This window comes from Bubalus kerabau, chromosome 21, assembly GCF_029407905.1.
Source record: "Bubalus kerabau isolate K-KA32 ecotype Philippines breed swamp buffalo chromosome 21, PCC_UOA_SB_1v2, whole genome shotgun sequence".
NCBI classification, from domain to species: Eukaryota; Metazoa; Chordata; class Mammalia; order Artiodactyla; family Bovidae; genus Bubalus; species Bubalus kerabau.
Window position 1 is genome coordinate 40997394 of NC_073644.1, and position 22616 is coordinate 41020009.

General features: G+C 43.1%; 1 protein-coding gene across 1 annotated transcript in view; it reads right to left on the minus strand.

Annotated features, from left to right (window-relative positions):
* The window catches only part of LOC129636030 (disks large-associated protein 1-like), a 155758-nt gene extending 133779 nt beyond the window's left edge, over positions 1 to 21979 (minus strand). Inside the window, exon 1 of the mRNA XM_055559305.1 lies at positions 20976 to 21979. Within this exon, the coding sequence (XP_055415280.1) occupies positions 20976 to 21932 (957 nt within the window). The 5' untranslated portion in view covers positions 21933 to 21979. The remainder of the gene's footprint in view (positions 1 to 20975) is intronic.
* Between the last annotated feature and the right edge of the window lie 637 nt (positions 21980 to 22616).

Here is a 22616-nt window from a genome sequence, read left to right on the forward strand (position 1 = left end):
TGACCCAGGGATCAAACCCATGTCTCCTGCATTGGCAGGCACATTCTTTACCACTGAGCCACCAAGTAAACCCCTAATTTGGATGGACCCAATGTTATCTCATGAAGCCCTTAAAAGATGAGCTTTATGTTATGTTTATGTTATCATCATAAAATAAAATTTAAAAAATAGCTTTCTTTTCTCTTGGCTGAGGGCAGAAGAGAAAGTCAAAGAGATGGGTGGCAGAGATTCAAAGCATGATCAAAGATTTGATATGACTTAGCTTGCAGATCAAGGACTCATTTGTACAGCTGCAAGGAATTGAACTTTTCCATCTGCCTAAATTCGTCTGGAAGCAGAATCTTCTGCAGAGCCTACAGATAAGAATCCAGCCCAGCAGGTATCTTTTTTTAGCCTTGGAAGGCCTTGAGTGCACCTGTCAGCTGAGCCAGGCTGTGCCCAGACTTGGGACCCACAGAAATGTCCATATTTTTAAACTCTTTCCCCATAAGACTCTGAACTGAGGTGGCTGCTGATGTCATGAACTCTGTTTTCTCTTCCACCCTTCATCTTTCTGTGCCTTCCTTTTCTTCTGCCTGTCATCCATCCATCCATCTACCCGCCCACCTATTCATCCATCCATCCACCCATCCATCCCCTTATCCATCCTTCCACACCTAAATGATGTCTGTTAGGCACTAATTTAGGCATGGGAGATACAGAGCTAAATTACTGAGTGATTAGTAAAAATGGGAAAAAGCTAAGAGAAATCTCTGCCAGTATGCTTTCACAAAAGTGGTACCAAAGCTTCAGTGATATAGCATTTCAAATGGGGAAAGCTTTCTTCTCCTCCATCTACCCTTTCCTAAGCCTCAAGTTGGAGTTCTTCTTCCTATAAATCTTTATATTCTTTGTTCAGGTATCTTTATGCAGCTTCTTACTTCTCCTTGTACTCTATTTCTCTAACCACCCAGTGTTTCACTAGACTATAAACTCCCTGAAAGTAGCAGCTGTTTTACAAATCTTTGAATTCCCTTCTCCTCTCGCTTCAACCCTTGAACACAGCAGATCCTCACTTTTTGTTACTTGATCACTCAGGAAAATTCTTCATGATAAATCCTATTACATGCTTTACTTTATAGTAGACTCTCCAGGTTCCAACAAGGAACTATCTCTTGCAGGTAATAGGCACCCACAATGATAATTCTTTAAAAACTACACATTCCTCAGAGAACTCTTAAGGTTGTAACCTGAAAGGCTTTTCTAATGAGATGTTATAAGGAAGAAGGAAAGTCATCAGTTTTAAGTTTTTAAGGAGAAAGCTACTTACTGTTTTAAAATGTGTTGTTGAAATATAGTTGATTTACAATGTTGGGTTAGTTTCAGATGTAAAGTGATTCAGTTATATATATGTTGTTTTTTTTAACATTCTCTTACATTATATGTTATTACAAGATGTTTAGTATATTATTGTAGGTCCTTGTTGGTTATCTATTTTATATACTGTAATGTGTATATTTTAATCCTAAACTCCTAATTTATCCCTCCCCCACTTCTGGTAACCATAAGTTGGTTTTCTATGTCTGTGGGTCTATTTCTGTTTGGTAAACAAGTTCATTTGTATCCTTTTCTTTTAGATTTTGCATATAAGCAATATCATCTCTTTATCTATCTGGCTTACTTCACTTAGTATGATAATCTCTAGGTCCATCCATATTGCTGCAAATGGCCTTATTTCATTCTTTTTTTATGGCTGAGTAGTAGTTCATTGTACATATGTACCACATCTTCTTTACCCATTCATCTGCCAATGGACATTTAGGTAGCTTCCATATCTTGGCTATTGTAAAGAGTGCTGCAGTGAACATAGGGATTCATCTTTTCAAATTATATTTTTCTCTGGATATGCACCCAGGAGTGCGACTGCCAGATTATATGGAGAAAAAAATCTACCTAATTTAAAGGATGCTTCTGCTGCTGCTAAGTCGCTTCAGTCGTATATTTAAATTTGTAATTTAAATTTGTTAGTGGCCCTTATTCTCTTTCGGGGACATGCTAAAAGCTAAGGACTTTTCTCCAGAGCAGGGTGAACACAAACACCCACCTCCTTAATGTTTTAAGTTCAAGAGTTCACGACCCCCTAAAGTCCATTCCTTCACACCCTGTCCACAGTCGCAGACTAAGAGCACTTGAATTAGGTGGATGGGTGTGCCCTGCCTTCCTGCATCTAAGTTCTCCTCAAACCCCACCCCATTCTCCAGCCCACCAAATGGTCTTCTCTGGGTAGGATCACTTCCAAAATCAGTTAGTTAGATGTGCAGGCTCATCACTTCTACTACTGGGCAGTCCTGGTGCTGTAACTAATCTTCCTGGGATGCCCCTGGGCCTGGAAACCCTCTTCCTCTGAGGGTCTGCATTACGGAGCCCTGCCCTGTAAGTTTTTCCATAAAGGCGTTTTCTGGAAAGCAAGCTTTCCAACTGGCTTGCCAACAACGGCATTTTTTGGCTTGCAGGACTGAAGAGATCTCTTTCCAGCCCTCAACATTGGCCAAAGAACACTTGGTTTCAGGGAACCATGTGAGAAAATACAACTTTTGCAGTTTGGTGAGTAAATAAATGTGGCCAGACAGCATGTTTTTGGTGACACCATTTCCCTGAAAACAGAAGATTACAAAGTCCATGCTGGTTATTATTCCATGAGATTACTGCCTGTTTTCTAAACAGGCGATTCTTTTCACAACCCAGAATGGTGTGACAACTCATTGGCATCCATCCATCAGAACATGGAAGAACTAGGAGATGTGAGTAGCAAAGTGGGTTATTGGATGTCACATCATTACTAGGTGGAGGAACAGATGTTCCCCCAGTCAGCCCTCACTCTCACACAGCACACAGAAAATTCCCGGCAAGTTCTGACACCTCTGAGCACCGGGGTATCACAACAGGATGTTGCCTTCTCCAGGCAAAGCCCAAATCTAGTAGCACTCAGTGTATTAAAATAGACAAGAAACAAGTAGAACTATGCAGTCCAACAGAGCTTTCTGCAGTGCTGGGCATGTTTATATCTGTGTTGTCCAATACGGTAAACACCAGCCACACGAGAGGACTGAGCACTAGAAATGTGGCTACGGGGACTGAGGGGCTGAATTTTTCCTTTTATTTAACTTTAATTACTGTAAACTGAAACAGCTACATGTGGCTGGTGGCTACCATATTGAACAGCAGCACAGAACAAGGCTACTTGATTTGAAAGGAACCCTGGGGGCCCCCTGCCCTCATTTCCCCAATAGGGAAGTTTCCTTGCTCTCTCCCTGACATGTTTAGCTAGCCTCTTGTTACACATTTTTAATAACAAGAAGCTCTTTTTCACCTTGCTTGGGATCTGATGCTTTTGTTGGGAAAAAAATCTTTTCAGTCTAACAGCTGCCTCCTCAGGTGTATGAGCTGGGGATACAGTGTTTGTGTTTTGGTGTGATAAAGCCATTCATTATTCCCTGGGGTTATCTTCTGACCTTCTCTTCCTCTGCTCTTCTCACGCCCGTGGACTTTTCGGTCTCCCAGGGCAGCCCCAACTGCCCCTCAGTGGGAGTGCAGAATGGTGCTGCCACCCACAGAATCCAGGTGAATCCATCCTGCTGGCTGACTGCGGAAGCTCAGGATGATGTGTGAATGTGAGAATGTTCTTTCCCCAGTGGTACTCACTGTCTTCCCCCAGTGGTACTCGCTGTCTGTCCAGATTTCTTCTCCGGGGCCTGGGCAGCCCCACCATCTCTGGGGCCAGAAGCCTGGTTCTTGGGCTCAGCCTGGTTGTGGTCTGAGGCCTCCCATGCACCTTCTGGGGCACCTGACCCTGCTCTTCCTCATTCTCACACCATTGCTTGTCCTGAGATGCTGCCCAGAGAGTTTAATTGCTTGGGCTTGGCCTCCAGGCTGGACTGTATCCTCTGTTTTGGGGAAACTTGAGTATTTCTGAAAAAATTCCATATCACCTAGTCAACTAGAGACTCACTCATGGCCTCCGTTTACTTCTTCTCACCAGTTGGCGGTCATTGCCCCATCTGTGGGAGAAGGCAATGGCACCCCACTCCAGTAGTGTTGGCTGGAAAATCCCATGGGTGGAGGAGCCTGGTAGGCTGCAGTCCATGGGGTCGCTAAGAGTCAGACACGACTGAGCGACTTCACTTTCACTTTCCACTTTCATGCATTGGAGAAGGAAATGGCAACCCACTCCAGTGTTCTTGCCTGGAGAATCCCATGGACGGAGAAGCCTGGTAGGCTGCAGTCCACGGGTCGAACAGAGTTGGACACGACTGAAGCGACTTAGCAGCAGCAGCAGCAGCAGCCACATCTGTTTGTTCCTGTCCCATGCTCGTCTTTCCCTTTCCCACTTTAGTCTAGTCATCTCTCCCAGAGTTCAGTGTGGGTCAAACAGTTGCTAAATAAATCTTGGTTGAATGAAAGATGTTGAGAATGGTTGTCCTTGTATTGTTTAACATTTAAATATAGAACATTTAACATGATCTGCTCGCAATCAAGACTACAAAAAGGGACAGTAGATTATGATAGCTGGGTGAAATCATCACTGGTTGAATCTAAGAAATATAGTGTTTACAAATATCAATGAGAATTAAATTGGCATGATTTAATTTTAGTGAATTCTTTCATTTCTTAGTTACTTACATGTCCCTGTGAAGTGAATAACATTTCCTTCTTATGCATGGGGATATTTGATAAAATATTGAATCAAGAGAAAGCGGGAGCTGTTGAAACATTAAGACTGTATCTATAAATTTAAATGAACTTCATCTGGGCTTAAATAAAGGGAGTGGGCATGAAATCAGGGCTTGTTAGAACAATGAATTCTCTGTGATGAGACACACATACATGAGGAATGAGTTGAGAAGCAAGATCCTAAAGACTCCGTGACTCCCATGTTCATCACTGAGCATGGCACTTTTTATCCTGATGGAGTTCAGAAGCCTGACCATCCTGTCTTGTTATCTGCTACTGGAATTTAGTTTAAACTCTGCTGATATTCCCTAATAGTACTATTTGTCAGATATATTAATATGTACCCCCTGCCAAATGGCCCACTTAACTCAGTTATATAAATGATTAACAAGCATTCTAAAGGTTGACCATTAAAGAGACATATTTTTTCTTTTGGACCTGTGGTAATTTAACAAATAGTAAAATTTGCGAACTTCCCAAATATTTAACCATTTGGGATGTGTGGAGCTCACGTCCCCAGCAGAATTTTGGCTCCAAATACACCTTTGAGATAACTTTCTGGTCTCCTCAAAAGACAAAAATAGAAAGTCACACTGCCTTAGAGAGAAATTGGGTTTGGGAATTCCTAGCTTCCTTCCTCATCATTTCAGTGCCATTAATTTTTATAGAAGAAAACATCTCTGGATTAATACAAGCAAAGGATATTAAATGGGCAGATGGTCCTAATGGGGACATAAACTTTCAGTGTTTTAACAACGCTATAACTACAGTCAGGTTGGCAGTCTCAAGGGATAAACAGTATTGTTTCTCGCTGAAAAAAAAAAAGAGCACAACGGCCTTGAGTGATGGCTTTTTCCATCGGCTGGTATATAATTTTCCAGTTACATGAAATAATATTCTATTCCAAATGCATTATACATCTGACTTTGCAAATGAACCTCATGTGTTACTTGCTTTCTAACATGACGACTTTCCAAACTGGATTTATTTTTATACCTAATCATAGAGGTGCAATCTGTTTTTTCATTAGTTAACCATTTAAAAAATTTAACATTTAAATTTGACAATTTAAAAAATTGTCATCAAATTCTCGTCGAGAAACAATTCTTCAGGAGAAGATCAGAGGAATATACCAAGCAGAGGCAGCACAGAGTGGTAGCAGGCGAACACATAGTGGAATCAGACCAGGGTTTAAATCTCCATTCTGTCGTTCATCAGCAACACAATCTTGGGCAAATTAATTACCTCTACTTTGTATAAAACGGGGGTATGAATAGCTACCCTAATATAACTTTTAGAAGTAAGGACAATATATGTTAAGCATAGGCCTACTGAACTTTCTCAGTAAATGTCAGTCCTTCTTTTTCTCCCTTTTTTTCCTCCTCTTTCATCATCAGCTTATTATCCTTGCCATCATTCATTATCCCACAGAAGTGCCTTGAGCATGGGATGAAGATGAGGAAATGTCCAGTCTGTCTGCGCAGAGCGCTGGCCTGGGACTGAAAGGCTTGCCTGTTCTTAGAGAAGTCAGTCCCTCTCTCTGGGTCACAGTGGAGGAAAAGGAATGAAAGTGAACTTGTCTGTTCAAGTCAAGAAGTGCATTTATACTGTGAGCCAGTCAGGACCCCTTGGCATCCACCATCACTTGTTTTAAGGAAAGTCGGGGCCTGGGAGAGCTGCCAATTACATTACCAAGCTTGGGACAGCTAACTACTAACATTTTTGGACTCTGTCAGGGTTTTCTGATATATCTGATCTATCAAGAGTGGATACACACTCCTCTCCTCTGCTCCATCCTGGTCCCTCTGATTCCTGTGTCTCTACCCCTCCCCCAACTGCATCATTAAACTCTGCCTTAGCTTGAAACAGTGACTGTAGCCCACCAGGCTCCATGGGATTTCCTAGGCAAGAATACTGCAGTGGGTTGCCATTGCCTTTCCAGGGGATCTTCCCAACCCAGGGATCAAACCCAGGTTTCCTGCACTGCAGGCAGATTCTCTACTCTCTGAGCCACCAGGGAAGTCCTTAGCTTAGGCCTGCTTAAAGGGAAAGGAATGGGTAACAGGTTTCAAGCTGTGCTTTGGAAGCTCCCCACCCCCCTGCCCTTGAGGGAAACTTGGATGCAGGGCAGTGGGTGGGAGGAGAGGAGATTTAGGTTTGAATTCTCCTAGTCTTGTTTTCCAGGTAAAGAATCCACCTGCAATGCAGGAGACACAAATACAATCCCTGGGTCAGGAAGATCCCCCGGAGAAGGAAATGGCAACCCACTCCAGTATTCTTGCCTGGGAAAATCCCATGGACAGAGGAACCTGCTGGGTTATAGACTGTGGGGTTGCAAAAGAGTAGGACACAACTTAGAGACTAAACGACAACAGCAAAGTCTTGTTTCAGTGTGACTGTTACAGTCAGCTCTTGGTATCCAGGGATGCTCAAGTCCCTTATATACAATGGTGTGGTATTTGCACGGAAGCACCCCACTCCAGTACTCTTGCCTGGAAAATCCCATGGATGGAGGAGCCTAGTAGGCTGAAGTCCATGGGGTCGCTAAGAGTCGGACATGACTGAGCAACTTCACTTTCACTTTTCACTTTCATGCATTGGAGAAAGAAATGGCAACCCATTCCAGTATTCTTGCCTGGAGAATCCCAGGGACAGGGGAGCCTGGTGGGCTGCCGTCTATGGGGTCGCACAGAGTGAGACACGACTGAAGCGACTTAGCAGCAGCAGCAGCATGCACATCTTCGTGTACTTTAAATCATCTCTAGATTACTTATAACACCTCATACGATGTAAATGCTTCACAAATAGATGTAAATAGAATGGAAATGCTATGGAAATAGTCGCTGGCAAATTCAAGTTTCCATTTTGGAACTTTCTGAAATTTATTATTTTTCTAATATTTTCCATTCGTGGAGCCCACAGATACAGAGTGGGGACTGCTCTGGGTTTTATACTTTCTGCTTTATGTGAACAAAGAACTCCATGGTTAAAAATGTCGGAGGCACTGGCCTCAGTGTCGTTTGCAGTTCTTTCTTATATTTGTGTTGGCTGTGTTCAGTTCACAAAGAGGAAAGCCCCAACAAGATGCACTTTCTAGAAAGCTTAGCAATAGACTAAACCATAACCACATTAGGCCCAGTGCCTAGAATGGAAAAATCAGAGAGTGGGGCTTGTGGCAGAAATTTTCTTTTTTTTAATTAAAAAAAAAAAGGGTTTTGGGCTTCCTTTGCTTTGGGCTTCCCTGGTGGCTCAGTGGTAAAGAACCCTCCTGCAAATGCAGGAGACATGGGTTTGATCCCTGGGTTGGGAAGATCCCTTGGAGAAGAAAATGGCAACTCACTCCATTATGCTTGCCTGGGAAATCCCATGGACAGAGGGTCCTGGTGGGCTACAGTCCAAGGGGTCGCAAAAGAGTCGGGCACGACTTACCGACTAAACAACAACAAATAATTGCTTTACAACGTTGTGTTAGTTTCTGTTGCACAACAGTGTGAATCAGCACTGTATAAACATGTATCCCCTCCCTCCTGAGCTTCCCTCCAGCCCCACCTCCCCATCCCCACCACCACTGCACCCCTCTAGGTCATCATGGAACACTGAGCTAGGTTCCCCATGCTACACAGCAGCTTCCCACTAGCTATCTATTTCACACATGGTGGTGTTTATATGTCAGTGCCACTCTCTCACGGAGAAGGCAGTGGCACCCCACTCCAGTACTCTTGCCTGGAAAATCCCATGGACGGAGAAGCCTGGTGGGCTGCAGTCCATGGGGTCGCAAAGAGTCAGACACGACTGAGCAACTTCACTTTCACTTTTCACTTTCCTGCATTGGAGAAGGAAATGGCAACCCACTCCAGTGTTCTTGCCTGGAGAATCCCAGGGATGGGGGAGCCTGGTGGGCTGCCGTATGGGATCGCACAGTGTCGGACACGACTGAAGCGACTTAGCAGCAGCACCAGCAGTAGCAGCCACTCTCTCAATGTGTGGCAAAGTTTCTTGAGTAGACAGAACACCAAGACCAACAACTGTCTTGTGCTCCATGATTGAGGGACCCTGATGGGGGCAGGAAGGGGGCAGTAAAAGGAAGTGAGGAGTGTCCCCACCCTCTCTACAATGGAGGAGACTGGGGAATGCTAGTTAATCTCTCTGAGCCTCAGGTTCCTCACCTATAAGCATGGTCTGGGGACAATTTCCCATTGCAAATTATATAATAAAACAGCTAAACCCAATTCTCCTTTGCTCAGTAGGGTGTGGAGGAAGGGAAGGAGTATAATTAGTTAGCATCATGTGTCTAAAAGGGTTTAAGGGTCATTTCGGTGAGGTCGGTGAAGGCTGGTGTTATGGTCCTGCCTAGCTGGGCACAGTCTTCCAGGAGGTTCCATGACATAATCCTGGGAGATTTAAGAGTGTTGTTGGGGTAGCACAGGGGACTGAGAAGACAGGCCAGACGGTAAATGCTCTCTGTGAACAATGACAGTTTGGAGGAGAAATGCAAAGTAGTTTCAAATTTCCTATCCTGTAATAGCCATAGGAATTGGTGATCTGGATTTACCAATGGAAAAGAAATAACAGTTGGCTTTGGGATTTAAAAAAAAAACAACAACGCAGCGTGAAAGTCAAAATACAATGAAAGCTTGTATAAGATGTTTTTGATTGATTGTTCAGTTCATGAGATCAGCTGGCATGAAATAAAATGTTTCTTTTTCTGGGCAGTGATTAGATAAGTCGAACATGGCAAAGCAACCCACAGGACCGTTGTCAGCCTACAGATCAATCGTCAGCCTACGGATCGGGTTTTTCATAAACGTCACTGTGCAGCCCTCACAGAGAGTTCTTGTTTCTGGTGGATTTGTTTCACCTCCTTTGTGAAAGCCTTAGAGAGACGGCAGCAAGCGGGAAAATCAGCTATTTATAGGCATTTTTGACTAAAAGTGTCTGCTCGGCGTGCCATGAAATACTTCCAAGAGGTGGGAGCACAGGAAACGATCTCAAATCACCGAGAAGCCTGGAGGAGTGTGATGGGGAGAAGAATTTTCAGAAAGCTCAAGTTCATTTGCAAACAAATGACAGTTACTTGCACTGACACCCCCTGAGTTACCGAAAAGCTAGCTGAACTTGTATTAGTTAGGAGAGGGGGAGAAGGGGGAAAAAAAAGATGAATTATCTAAGGATTACAAGTCCTTGGGATCTTTTAAGGGACTTTAATGGGGCCAGCAGGTGGCCTGTGATGGAGCTGGCTTCTGAGAATGGAGGGGAGTGATCAGGGATTTCGGACATGAGTCCAAACAGTGATGGACAAGGACCTGTTGTCATCTGCCAGCAATAGTGGAAGAACTCCACTCATCGAAGCTGCTCTGGTAGAAACACTCATCAGAGAACCAAGAAAGGAGGTGAGTGGATGAAGTCCCCTTCAGACAAGCCCCAGAGCTGTTGTTGTTAAGTAATGTACAACTCTGGACTGTAGCACGCCAAGCTTCCCGTCCTGCACTGTCTCCCAGAGTTTGCTCAAACTCATGTCCATTGACTTGGTGATATCATCCAACTATCTCATCCTTTGTTGCTGTTAAGTAAACTTGCCCTGTGGACTAACCAAAGCTGCCTGTAGTGAGACCGCAGGGTTAGGTGAGACAGACTTAAGATCTGAAAACAAAAGTAGGTTTTGTTTAAACATACACGAAAGCTTGAGGAGATAGAGCAACAGAAAAATTGTGTTCTATCAGCAAACATGGAGCCACGGGGAAACCTGACTGACAGAAGCTGAGCTGTCAAAAGATGTACCCTTTGCGATCTTTTCACCTGCAAACAAAAGCTTTATGTGTTTAGCTGGCATTTGGGGCAGGAAGCCTTAAATCTACCCAGTGATGGACTTGTCATCTGACTTTGGGAAACTGCTTTTCTTTCCCACAGAATCAGATATGTTCATGCTAACCTTGGTTTAATGAAAGTTCAGTCAAGCAATATGTAAAAGAAAAAGTGGTTCATGAAGCAGGTGAAGAAGCAACAAAGGACGTTAACAGCTGAGGATATGAAAACTCAAAACGTTTCACACTGTATTTTTTACTTTTTCCACAAATTTAAATATTTTTCTACGACCTCAGCAAACACAAAAGTCATCATTATGCCCATTTTGCAGACCTAAAAATGGAGGTACTAAGTAGAGGGAGCCCAGAGTCCTGTGGGAAGTCCGTGGCAACATTCAAGTCAATGTTTTCATTTGTTAGACTCTACTGCCCCCTTCAGTACATACAAAGATGAATCTAGTCTGCTAGTTCTAGAGTATGGGTAGAAGGGTGGTTCTTAGATGGACCTCTGCCCTGGATTCTTCCCAGAGTAACAGAATCAGAAGCTCTTGGATTGATGCCACAAATCCTCATTTTATAGACATCCTCAAGGTGATACTTGTGCACACAAACTTAAGGATCAGTTGCCTAAATATTCAATGACAGAATAAGTGGCCACACATGTATATGACTCTGCATGTGCAGGGCAATGTGGCATTGTTGTGCTACCGTTTACTTATACGGATGCCACTAGATAATGCTCCGCACAGCACTTCCAACTTCAGAGCTAGATCTTCTTTACATTGGCTCACTTTTGACCATCAAAAGCAATGACCAAGAGATCAACCTGGAGCCTTTGATGTCTCCTATGCATTATTTCTTTCACATTTTCTAGAGTTACTCTGATTTAATATACTTGGCCCCATTGTCCAATATATTCTCTACTATGTGTCACATATTACACACACACACACACATTACTTTGGAAAATACAGTTTCAGCTATGCGTATGATCTTTATTCTAGGAAAGTGAGGTGAGAGGTAAGAGGACTGGCCGCCAAGACAATGGGAGATGCCAGAGAGAAGTGTGTTGCCCTTACAACCCAGTCCCAGGGCTCTGAGTGTAATGTTATTCCCTTTGTCCTCTGTTGGTACAGGATTTCCTCCTAATAAAACCATCGGGATGCAGGAAAGATGGACAGGGATAACAGGAAGAAAAATACCCATTTCTTTTATTTAGACATTAAAAATCCTACCCTGCCATGTGTAACCACAGAGTTACAGATTGCAGGTAATTATTTAGTTAACAACTGTCTTTATCACTTGTGAACTTTTAAAGAAACAGCCATGCTTCAAATCTAACTTTCAGATTAGGTTTTGCCCCTTTGTGCCTTGACCTCCCTGCCTTAAATGGATGGAGTAAGAAAGGATAAGCTGGCCTCTGAAACACGCCTTAAAGGTTTACACAGATATGAAAGACTTAATGGGCAGGAGCAGGGCAGTGAGTCTGCTAGGCTCAGCCTGCTGCTCATGAGGTGACTAATATGTGTTAGTCAAGGCATCTCCTTAGGGTTTATTTTCCCCACTTTTAGAAGGAGTGGGTTGGACTAAGTAATGGCAAATAATTCTTCCATAAGGGGATTATTAAGTGAGAAATAGGGAGGTAGAAAGATGCTATGCCCACCTTCCAGGGAGGATTTTGTGAATGAGAAGGAATACCAGTGAGGCCTTCCAGTGAGGAGATTTGGGAATACTATTGTAAAACTGTCATTTTTCTGAAAAATAAATAAATAAAACCTTCCTGGGTCTCTCATTACACACCTTCATATTTTGGAGACCTGGAGAGTAAAATCAGGGAGGAGTTAGACAATCCTGAAAGTATGTAATTAACATTGGATAAAAAACACGAGAGGAACAGAAGTCATTTCCTTTCATTGTTATTGGATGACTCTCTGTATGAAAGGTGTTCATCCTTATCCCAGGAAAGCAGGACACTTCGGACTTGTTTATACTGCTGGTCTGAGATTTAACATACTCCTTGTAAAAGGGAGGTAAGGAGTTTTCTAGTGGGATGCATGAAAAGTTTGTTTCCCCACTTTAAAGTCATTCTGCTTTTGTGAAATGGTACACTTGAAACAGATCTTATGTCATGAATCAGAGATGGAAGAAAGCATATGCATGAATGCATGCTTTATTAGTATGGCTACAGGAATGCCTATGCAGATATAACGTGTCTATATGGACCTAGACACATGCATACAACATACAGTAATCCTAGACTCCACACAGCTCTACTTCCTGGATGGCTCTGTGATAGTCCCAGCCTGAATTTTGTAAGAAGTTTCCAAATTCTGGGAGAACAAAGAGTATAAGCTTCAATGGACAGAGAAGAGTGACTTTAAGGTACATAAAAGAAAAGATATGCTTATCTGCTGCTGCTGCTAAGTTGCTTCAGTAGTGTCCGACTCTGTGCAACCCCATAGACGGCAGCCCACCAGGCTCCCCTGTCCCTGGGATTCTCTAGGCAAGAATACTGGAGTGGGTTGCCATTTCCTTTTCCAATGCTTGAAAGTGAAAAGTGAAAGTGAAGTCGCTCCATTATGTCCGACTCTTAGCGACCCCATGGACTGCAGCCTACCAGGCTCCTCCATCCATGGGATTTTCCAGGCAAGAGTAGTGGAGTGGGGTGCCATTGCCTTCTCCAAAGCTTATCTAGAAAACTCATTTTGTGAATGTAATTAGAAGTCGCTTTATTTTAGAAATGGAAACAAGGCAGGGCATTTTGCTAAATTCTAACAAATAGTAAAAAACATCCCAATTTAAAAAATATAGTTGTATATATTCTTAAATTTAAAAGATCAGAGCATCAGAAGAGGTCTTTCCTTGGTCATGTGTTCTCCAAGAAATCAAAGTGTTAAAAAACGGTATAAATAAGAAATTGGCCATGGTCAATGAAGGAGTGAGCTGAGTGTCTCCTTACACTCTGATCCCTCCTTTTCCTTTGCTAATTGTTTAAAAGTAATTTGCTGTTTTTCTTTTATTGGAGTATAAAATATATAGTTGCCTTACAATGTTGTGTTAGTTTCTGGTGTACAGCAAAGTGAACCAGCTATGTGTATACCTATATCCTCTCTTTTTTGGATTTCCTTCCCATTGAGGTCGCCACAAAGCACTGAGTAGAGTTCTCTGTGCTCTACAGTAGGTTTTCATTGTTGTTGCTCAGTCCCTAAGTCATGTCTGACTCTTTGTGACCCCATGGACTGCAGCATGCCAGGCTTCCCTGTCCTTCAGTTTCTCCTGGAGTTTGCTAAAACTCATGTCCATTGACTGGGCGCTGCCATCCAATGGGTGATGCTGGGAGATGCTCAACACCAGTAATTATTAGAGAAATGCTACAATGAAGTATCACCTCACACAGGTCAGAATGGCCATCACCAAAAAGCTACAAACAATAAATGTCGGAGAGAGTGTGGAGAAAAGGGAACCCTCTTACACTGTGAGACAATAAACAGTAATTAGCTCTTTATCTTTACCTTTTAGCTGCAAACTGGACTGGGTTGAAGGAGAATAAATCATTTACTGAAAAAAATTAAAGCACTCCCTTACCATGGTTTTGGTCTAAGAGTTTATTAATATGCACTTATAAAAATAGAGTAACATGATTTTTCCTATGTCCTAACGTGTTCCAAATAACAGTTAATAGGAACACAGCCTGCAGGTGGGGGAGGAGGAAAGATGGTTTGAGAAGCAGATAAATGAACCCTTGATGTGAAGTCCGACATGCATGTTATTTTTATCCAACAGGAAAAGTTACAGGTTCAAAATTTCAAATGAGTAACATAATCATAGTAAGATCATATAACTTCTATTGCATCACAGTGATAGTAACCTGATTTGACCTGAAAAGGCCAAGTTTTACTTCTCTATGAAGCTATCCTGGCAAGTGACAGGAAAAAAAAAAAATCTGACTGTTCAGAGGTATTGGTTTGAACCACATGAAGTTTCTGATTTCAACTGTTTAGAACAATAAAGCTGGAATTTCTCCACGGTTCAGCTCACATCAATAAGCACAGTAATCTACAACACAGAGGTTGTTGCTTTTTGAGCCTAAAACCAAAGTGGCAAAAACCCTAATCTAGTCACTGAGTCAAAGCCAGCCTGGCAATACTGCATATATGTTTAGCGGCCCTTGTAATACCTCAGGGGCTTCCCTGGTACCTCAGTGGTAAAGAATCCTCCTGTCAATTCAGGAGACCTGGGTTCAATCCCTAGGATGGGAAAATCCCCTGGAGAAGGAAATGGCAACCCACTCCAGTATTCTTGCCTGGGAAAAACCCATGGAAAGAGGAGCCTGGGGGTCACAAAAGAGTCAGACACAACTAAATGACAACACAACAAAATAACACCTCAAGCAAAAAACAAAAAACAAAAAACCAATGTGTTCTACAATGTGTAAGTCATTGTTTGTGTTAGGTTGTGTAAAGGCATGATCTCAAATGGACCAGAGATTATGGATGAGTCTTTCTTTACTGAATGGTAAATGTTTACCCTGGATCCTGAATTTAATTTGCAACCGATCAAACTGTGCTCTAAGGAGGAGAAGGAGGAGATAAATCCTCTGGCCATTAAGAGATCCAGGCTAGTTGTTGTCTTTTCCTCTGCTAACCAATGCTAGACCTTCCATGAGTAGACTGGATTCTGAGGGATGTGAAAGCCTGTGTGGGAAGAACTTTGTGGCTAACTAAGGACTTTTGGTGCCACTGAAAATGTCTTTAGAATAATGCAAATTGCAGACCAAGAATAGAAAAGTTTAACAACTTTCAAGACGGCTTTCCTATTTCTTTTCGATCTTTCTTTTCCTACCACTCACTCTGAACCTCTGCTTTCTCACAGAGTTTTGTCAATTGTCCACACCCCCACCCCCAATACTGAGATGTGGGCAACATCGAGAATTACAGAGAATCAGAGAAAGAACTACCACTGATTCTATGTGAAAAGTTAAGATCAGGCAGAAGTAACCTCATTTTTCTATTATATCAAGAAACAGGGACATCTCTACTAAGACCAGGGAAAAATAGGGAGAAGACTGTACAAGCCAAATAGGAAATACATTCAAGAATTTTGAACCACCCCACCCCTTTTTTGCTGGATTATTGAGGCAATTTAAATTGAAAATAAAGAAAATCATCTACCTGGTTCATTTTTTTTTTAAGGCAGCAAGGAAACATTGCAGTAACCAAAGTCACTAGTAGAATTGCTCAGCACAGTCACACATTTCATCTAAAGTAGGTTTTAAAAACTGACTTCACAAAATTTAAATTGTTCTAAAACAAGAGGAAGGAAAACCTCAGAGGGGACAGAAAACCCCACTGGGCAGAGACTGACATAATCTTGAACAGCATTTTGAAAAATAGTTGTACCTGCATTGAAAAAAATAGTCCTGGGTTCATGTCTGTTATGAATGACTCTTCAGTGATCTTTTGTGGAGTCTTATTTAACCAACAGGGAAAAAAAGTCACAAGAAAACCCACAAAACCCCCAACCATCCAGAAATTTTAATTTTGCAAAGGAACAGTTAAGCATTCACCATTCTTGTCAAAGAAAACCACAGATCACATTTCAACCACTAGACACACAACATCCTCTCATGGCACCTAGCACCTGCGATCATCTGTCAATTAAAGATTTTATGAAGCCTCCTGGAGACACAGATGTGTGGGTATCTGATGTCTCTACCTGCTTTCTTACCATCTGTACACACATCCGTACTTAGCCCTTTCAGTTGGACTAGCTATTGTTTAGAGAACAAATAAAATAACAACAAAAACTACTCACCACCACCACCACCAAAAGAAAAGAACCACTTAAACCAACAACACACTTATCACCAAATACATAGTAATAAAAGAGTTGTACTCAAACCTGGTCAGTCCTTCCATTTCTTGAAACTTGCACACAAACTGAAGAAACCCACTCAGCCTTAAAAAGGTCGATCATTTTGTTCTCCTAAAATTTCATCTCTGAGCGTGCTGGCTTTCTTGTCTGTCTCGTGTGCGTTCTCTCCCTCTCTCTCTCTCCCCCTGTGTCTCTCTCTCTCTACTTTTACCGGAGAGCGTTTTGTTTCCTTTTTCCTGTTTCTGCTGCTGGATGAATGCAAAAATACACAATTTGAAGGGTTTTTTTTTTTTTTTTTTTTAGGCTAACAGTTGGAAATCTAAAATCTTGCTCTCCTGAATAGCTTATTATGCCAGTCATTCAACATGCAACGTTTTACATAAAGAGGCATTTACAGAATCAAGAATTCTGTTTTCTTAAAGCAAAAACAAATCAACAACCAAAACTCCCTCTACTCTCTGACCCCCTTCCTTAACGATTAGCACTTACCCTGAGATGTGCCATAAATGCTCTATTCCAAATGTACAAAAGCCAACCACATCTCAACTGGGAATTAAACAGTTTTAATGTCTTCAGATCCATGTCCCTGCTCCAAATTCTGATACAGACAGTCACTGGCAGCCGTACAATAGTTCTAAACAGCAGACATCTGATTCTTGACATTTAAAAATAACAATATTGGGGGAAAAAAGGGAGTCTTTTTTAAATCAACCACAGACAGCTTGTGAGGCAGCACATCTAAGCAACTGACTATATTAACTGGAACTTACAATAATTTCAAGCTACAGTATTTTCTTTCTAAATCAGTGTCAGACGGAGGCTAGACACCTACAGACCTCTCATTTTCTATATAATCATGGCAATGACCGAAGTTAAATAATTTCTAAGTGATAATTCAATATAGAGAGAACTTTTTAGTATTTAGAATTCTATTATTGGTGAATATTAACCTGTGTTCAGTCTGGAATCAAATTAGGAACATTTCAGCCATTCATCTGAGATGGGTCACATTTCACGGACACGCATTCTTAACCATGTACAAACAGAGGAGGGCAGGTGAATGCATACCTTTGCTGCAGAATAGAACAAATATTAAAATGAGAAAAATGCATTTGTTTCTATTTCTGAAGCACTTTATAGACTCAGACTGATCTGCACTCAAGTCTTAGCTGTCTCAATTACTACCCATGAGTTCCTGAAGACAGAATTTCATCTTTTGTGCCTCAGGTTTGTCATCCATAAAACTGGAGTAAATAGTAATATTAATACTAATTTTATAAAGGTGTTTTGGGTACTAAATGGATACTCTATGATTTCTGGTACATAACACGCAGAGGGTATATGCTGCTTCTTCCCTCTGTGTTATATTTGGTCCGGGCAGGAATCAGCCATGATTAATGGGGAAATCCAGGTTTGAAGGTAGATCAATCAGGTTAGACCCTCCATGTTGCCATGTATTAGCTGTGTGTCCTTGGGCAAGTGACTTAATCTAATTTATTAAATCGCAGTTCCTTTAACTGTAAAATACTTCATAGAGTTTCAAAGAGCAAATTAGATATCATTGGAAAAGCATCTACTTCATGCATTTAATAAATGGTAGCTCCAGGCCTTTACAGCTCTTGAAAACAGCTCTCATTAGTGCTTTGCATTTGTAACTGAGGTGTCTGAAGATATGGACTGAGATCCCAGGCCTTCTCAACCAAGTGCCTCACTTTATAGTAGAAGAAAGAGACTTTGGAGAGCTGAAATGATGGTTCTCAGCTGTATCACTAGTTAGTGATCACCAACTAGTTAGTGGCCAATAGGGACTAAAACATAAACCCTCTTATTTAAAGTTCAATGCTTTGTCCACTAAACTTTCTGACACTGAAATCGAACACATCTGAACATCCAGTTTCAATATTAGTTTGTAATTGGGGCTTTCCTGGTGGCTCAGAGAATCTGCCTGCAATGCAGGAGGATCCTGTTCAATCCCTGGGTTGGGAAGATCGCCTGCAGAAGGAAATGGCAACTCACTCCAGTATTCTTGTATGAAGAATCCCATGGACGGAGGAGCCTGGTGGGCTACAGTCCGTGGGGTCTCAAAGAGTCAGACATGACTGAGCAACTAGCACTTTCCCTTTTTCACAAAGCAATACGACTAGGAAACAAACCCCTCTATGTTCCCAAATTTGCTTCTAAGAATGAGTTTACAAGTGAAATTATTCTATGGGAGCTGACAGGTGCTGGCTAAATCTATCTTCCTAAGAGGAGCTTCTGCAGGACATAGATTCTCCTTTCCCTGTAAAGCAAGAAGAGAGCTAGAGAGGATTCCAGTTCTTAGGAGTGTCCCATTTCCTCCTCCCCCATGTGAATGTCCAGCTTCTTCCTTTTCTTTAGAGGAACTCATCTCAGCATACTGGTTGGGGAGAGTACACTGCATTTACTATGTCCCCACACTGATATATAAAATTTTTTTTTCAGTTTGAAAGTCTTGTGCAGAATGCTGTGCTGGCTCAGTCATGTCCACTTCTTTGTGACCCCACAGACTGTAGCCCACCAGGCTCCAATGTCCATGGGATTTCCCAAGCAAGAATACTGGAACGGGTTGCCATTTCCTTCTCCAAGGGATCTTACTGACCCAGGGATTGAACCCACATCTGCATTGGCAGGTGAATTCTTTCTGCTGAGCCACCAGGGAAATGCTTTAATTTGATATTTCTTATCTGATCTTATCACTACTGATTATGGTTCAGTTTTTTAAATTAAATTTATTTTGTTTTTGCCATTAGTCACAGAACCTTCATAGACAAAAATGTATCCTCTTCTAGGTTTTCTGTCTCATTACACATCCTTTTTCAAGACAGATACCTTATCAAAATATTTTATTCTCAGTAGTGGAAGAGATTTATGTGGTTAAAGAATTTCTAAGGCTTTCCAGTTGTAATATTTATAATGGTCTTTTCTATGAACTAAGAGTCTTGAGTTCTGGTCTTACCTCTGCCATATATTAACAGTGTGACTTATAAGGCCTTTACCTTTCTTTGAGTCTAGCTTTTTATATTCTAAATGAAGAGGTTTGGTTAGATGATCCCTTTAGCTTTAAACTTCTGTTAGTGATTCTTGATAACTTAATTAACACGTGTAACAACCTTTTAGGGCTTCCCAGGTGGTGCAGTGGTAAAGAATATGCCTGCCAAACATGAGTTTGCTCCTTGGGTTGGGAAGATCCCTGGAGTAGGAAATGGCAACTCATTCCAGTATCCTTGCCTGGAAAGTGCCATGGAGAGAGGAGCCTGGTGGGCTCCAGTCCATGGGGTCCAGAGAGTTGGCACGACTGAGCAACTGAGGACAACCTTATAGTAAATTAAATGATGCCACCTTCAGTAGGAAATATTGTGTTGTTTGTGAAAACTATCCACACAATGGTGGCCTCTTCTGAAGTCTGGGGATGGGTCTGGCACTGTCCCTACCCAGTGACTGCCAGTCTGGAATATTTTCAGAACTTGGTAGCAGCATTCCCAAGGGAGTCAGCTTTGTCAGAAGAGATCCAAAGAGAGCCAAAAAGATGAATGTCTTGGTGGAAGACTTTTCCTTGCATTTATTCTTAAGAGTGGGAAATGATTATGTCATGATTTTATGTTCCAGTAAAACCTTTTTTAAAACAGACAAGGCTAGGAAGGGAGGGCTAGGAAGAGAAAACCTACACTTTGAAAAGGAAAAATGTGAGGATCCCTCTTATGAAACGTTGTGCCTCAGTAAAAATGACGAATCTAAAGGGAGGCAGTAGGGAAGAAAGGGACTCTTCCCCTGATATTTTTATCCAGGTGAAATCTGGTTTCAGTGGATTGGAGGGCATAGGAAAAACAGGAGTCTGCAGAGGGGAGGAGCGGCCTTGGGCCTGCGTGTGTGGGATTTACATACTGACACTAATTGTATTTTATTGCGCAGATGCTTCCCCTTCTTTCCCTCCTCTTCTCTGTTGTCCTGAGTCCCTGCAGCTGTACTTGTCAGGTCCCCAAACTGGCTCCATCTCCACCTCCTCAGGGTGCAGGGCATCACCCCAACTCCCTGTGCTCTGGGGGATGAGGACTTGGGTGGGGGTGTGATTAGCTTCGTTGTGGTGTGAAAATTGCAATGGTGAAGATGTTGATCAATTTTTCCAAACTAACAGCTTGGGGCAGAATCTTAAATAATAATAACAAAAAGCCCTGAATAGAACTAATTAAACTCTTTCCAGAATTCCAAAGATCATTGTTGACTTTTGTAAAAAAGGTGGCTTTATTTTACAATTCTGTGTACACTCCCCTTTTCTCCCCTCCTTGTCCTACAATCCCTCAGACAAAAGAGGAACACAAAACATTAATAACTCCTTGCCTTTTTGTAGGTGTACTTTTCAAAGCACTTTTATATCCAGTATCTCAAGATAACTGGATGAGGTTGCTAGCAGGCCTGTTTCCTGATAGGAACCCTCAGCCCCCAAAATGCTAAATAATTTGCTCAGGTTCACACAGAGAATTCATAGTAGAGCCAAGACTAGGCCCCAGGAGAAAATACCATGCAATCAGCTGGTACAATTTCTAAGCACCCATCCCTCCATATAAATGGTACCTGAAGGTACTGGCAGGAACGTTCTTGTTGACACGACTCTGACTTCACCATGGCCTGGTCCATGTTGACCGAGGCTTTCTGGTAAACCTCTCGGGCTCGACTCACGGTCAGCGTGGAGGACCAGGCACTCTTCTTGAGCAGCGGTGCATCTAGGGTGACGGGCAGGTTGGCGCAGGTGGAGCACTTGACGTCGTTGTTACTCCGGGAGGCCTTCACCGCCTGCTCGCTGATGGTGTTGTAGGCCTCCATAAAGTACTGAGAGGCTGAGCGGTCGGGGCACCTGCCCATGGTCATCACACCCGAGGGGGAGTGGTAGATACACATGTCGCCGTCGAGGTTGTCGTCAGAACTCCACCAGCCAGGGGATGTGTTGTTGCGCGGCTTAGGCTCCGGGCGCCGCTCCTTGCTTTTGCTGCGCTTGCCGTACCTCACGGTCTGTGTCTCGTCCGGGCTGGCCTTGCCTCCGTTGACACTGCCCTTGGACGGTCCCTCCAGGGAGTGCGATTTGGTGAAGAGCTTCTGGACCGAGTGGACCAGGTGGCGGATGCGGCCGGGGCTGTCGCTGCGGTGCTCCACGGCCGTGCGCTTGTACTGCAAAGTGTGGTAGCCATCCCGGCTGAGAGGTAGCTGCCTCTCAAACTGGTCCAGGAGGTTGGCGGGGATGCGGTTGGCCTTGGTGGCCAGGGTGCGGGGCACCAGGGCACACTCGTCCTTCAGCTCCTGCTGCGAGGTGTAGTGCCGCCGCGGGAAGGTGCTGCTGGCCAGCGGGTCGCTGAAGGGGCCCACACACTCGGCCTGGAAGGAGGTCCGCTGAGTGTAGTAGGGGTGGTCGGCTGGATGGTGCTCCACCGGGCTCAGCAGGTATGGCTTGCGGTCTGCGTGGTGCGACAGCGAGTCACAGCCTGAATCGCAGGTGACTCCGTGGTGATGGCTGCGGCTGCCCGATAACCCTTTCATCGCTGACGGGGCAAAGTCACGGGGGTCATGGACACCCGGGGGTGTGGTTCCAGACCCGTCTCCCGCAAGGACCTGGGGGAATGAAGGAGAGGGGGACAGTGGTTAACTTTTCCCCTGGTAAATAGATAGTGCTCTTTCCTCGTGCATCTGCTACTGAGTTGGTTTTCTGGCAGAAGAACTCATGAAAAGTCAGAGTGTAGTCCCTCAGTCGTGTTGGATTCTTTGCAACACTGTGGACGGTAGCCTGCCAGGCTCCTCTGTTCATAGGATTTCCGGGGCAAGAATACTGGAGTGGGTTGCCATTTCCTCTTCCATGGAATCTTCCTGCCCCAAGGATTGAACCTGTGTCTCCTGCATTGCAGGCAGATTCTTTACCACCTGAGCCTCATTGACTCTCCCTAAAAGGAGCTTTAATGCATTGATGGAAAAGCCCTATTACCTCTATACCTTGGCAAAGACACCCCCCCCCCCTCCCCCCCCGCTCCTCCAACTGCTCTGCCCAGTCACATAGGAGAGACAGGGTGAAAGCTAGTTAACCCAGAAAAGAAACTATAAAAATGTTAAATTATTTTTAAATGATTTAGGAGAAAAACTCCCCCTCTCTCCAGGGTTCTAATAACTGTATATCTCCCCTGCTGCTCTGTTTTTATTCTTAACTGTATGTTAGTCATCAGGCCAGCAGAC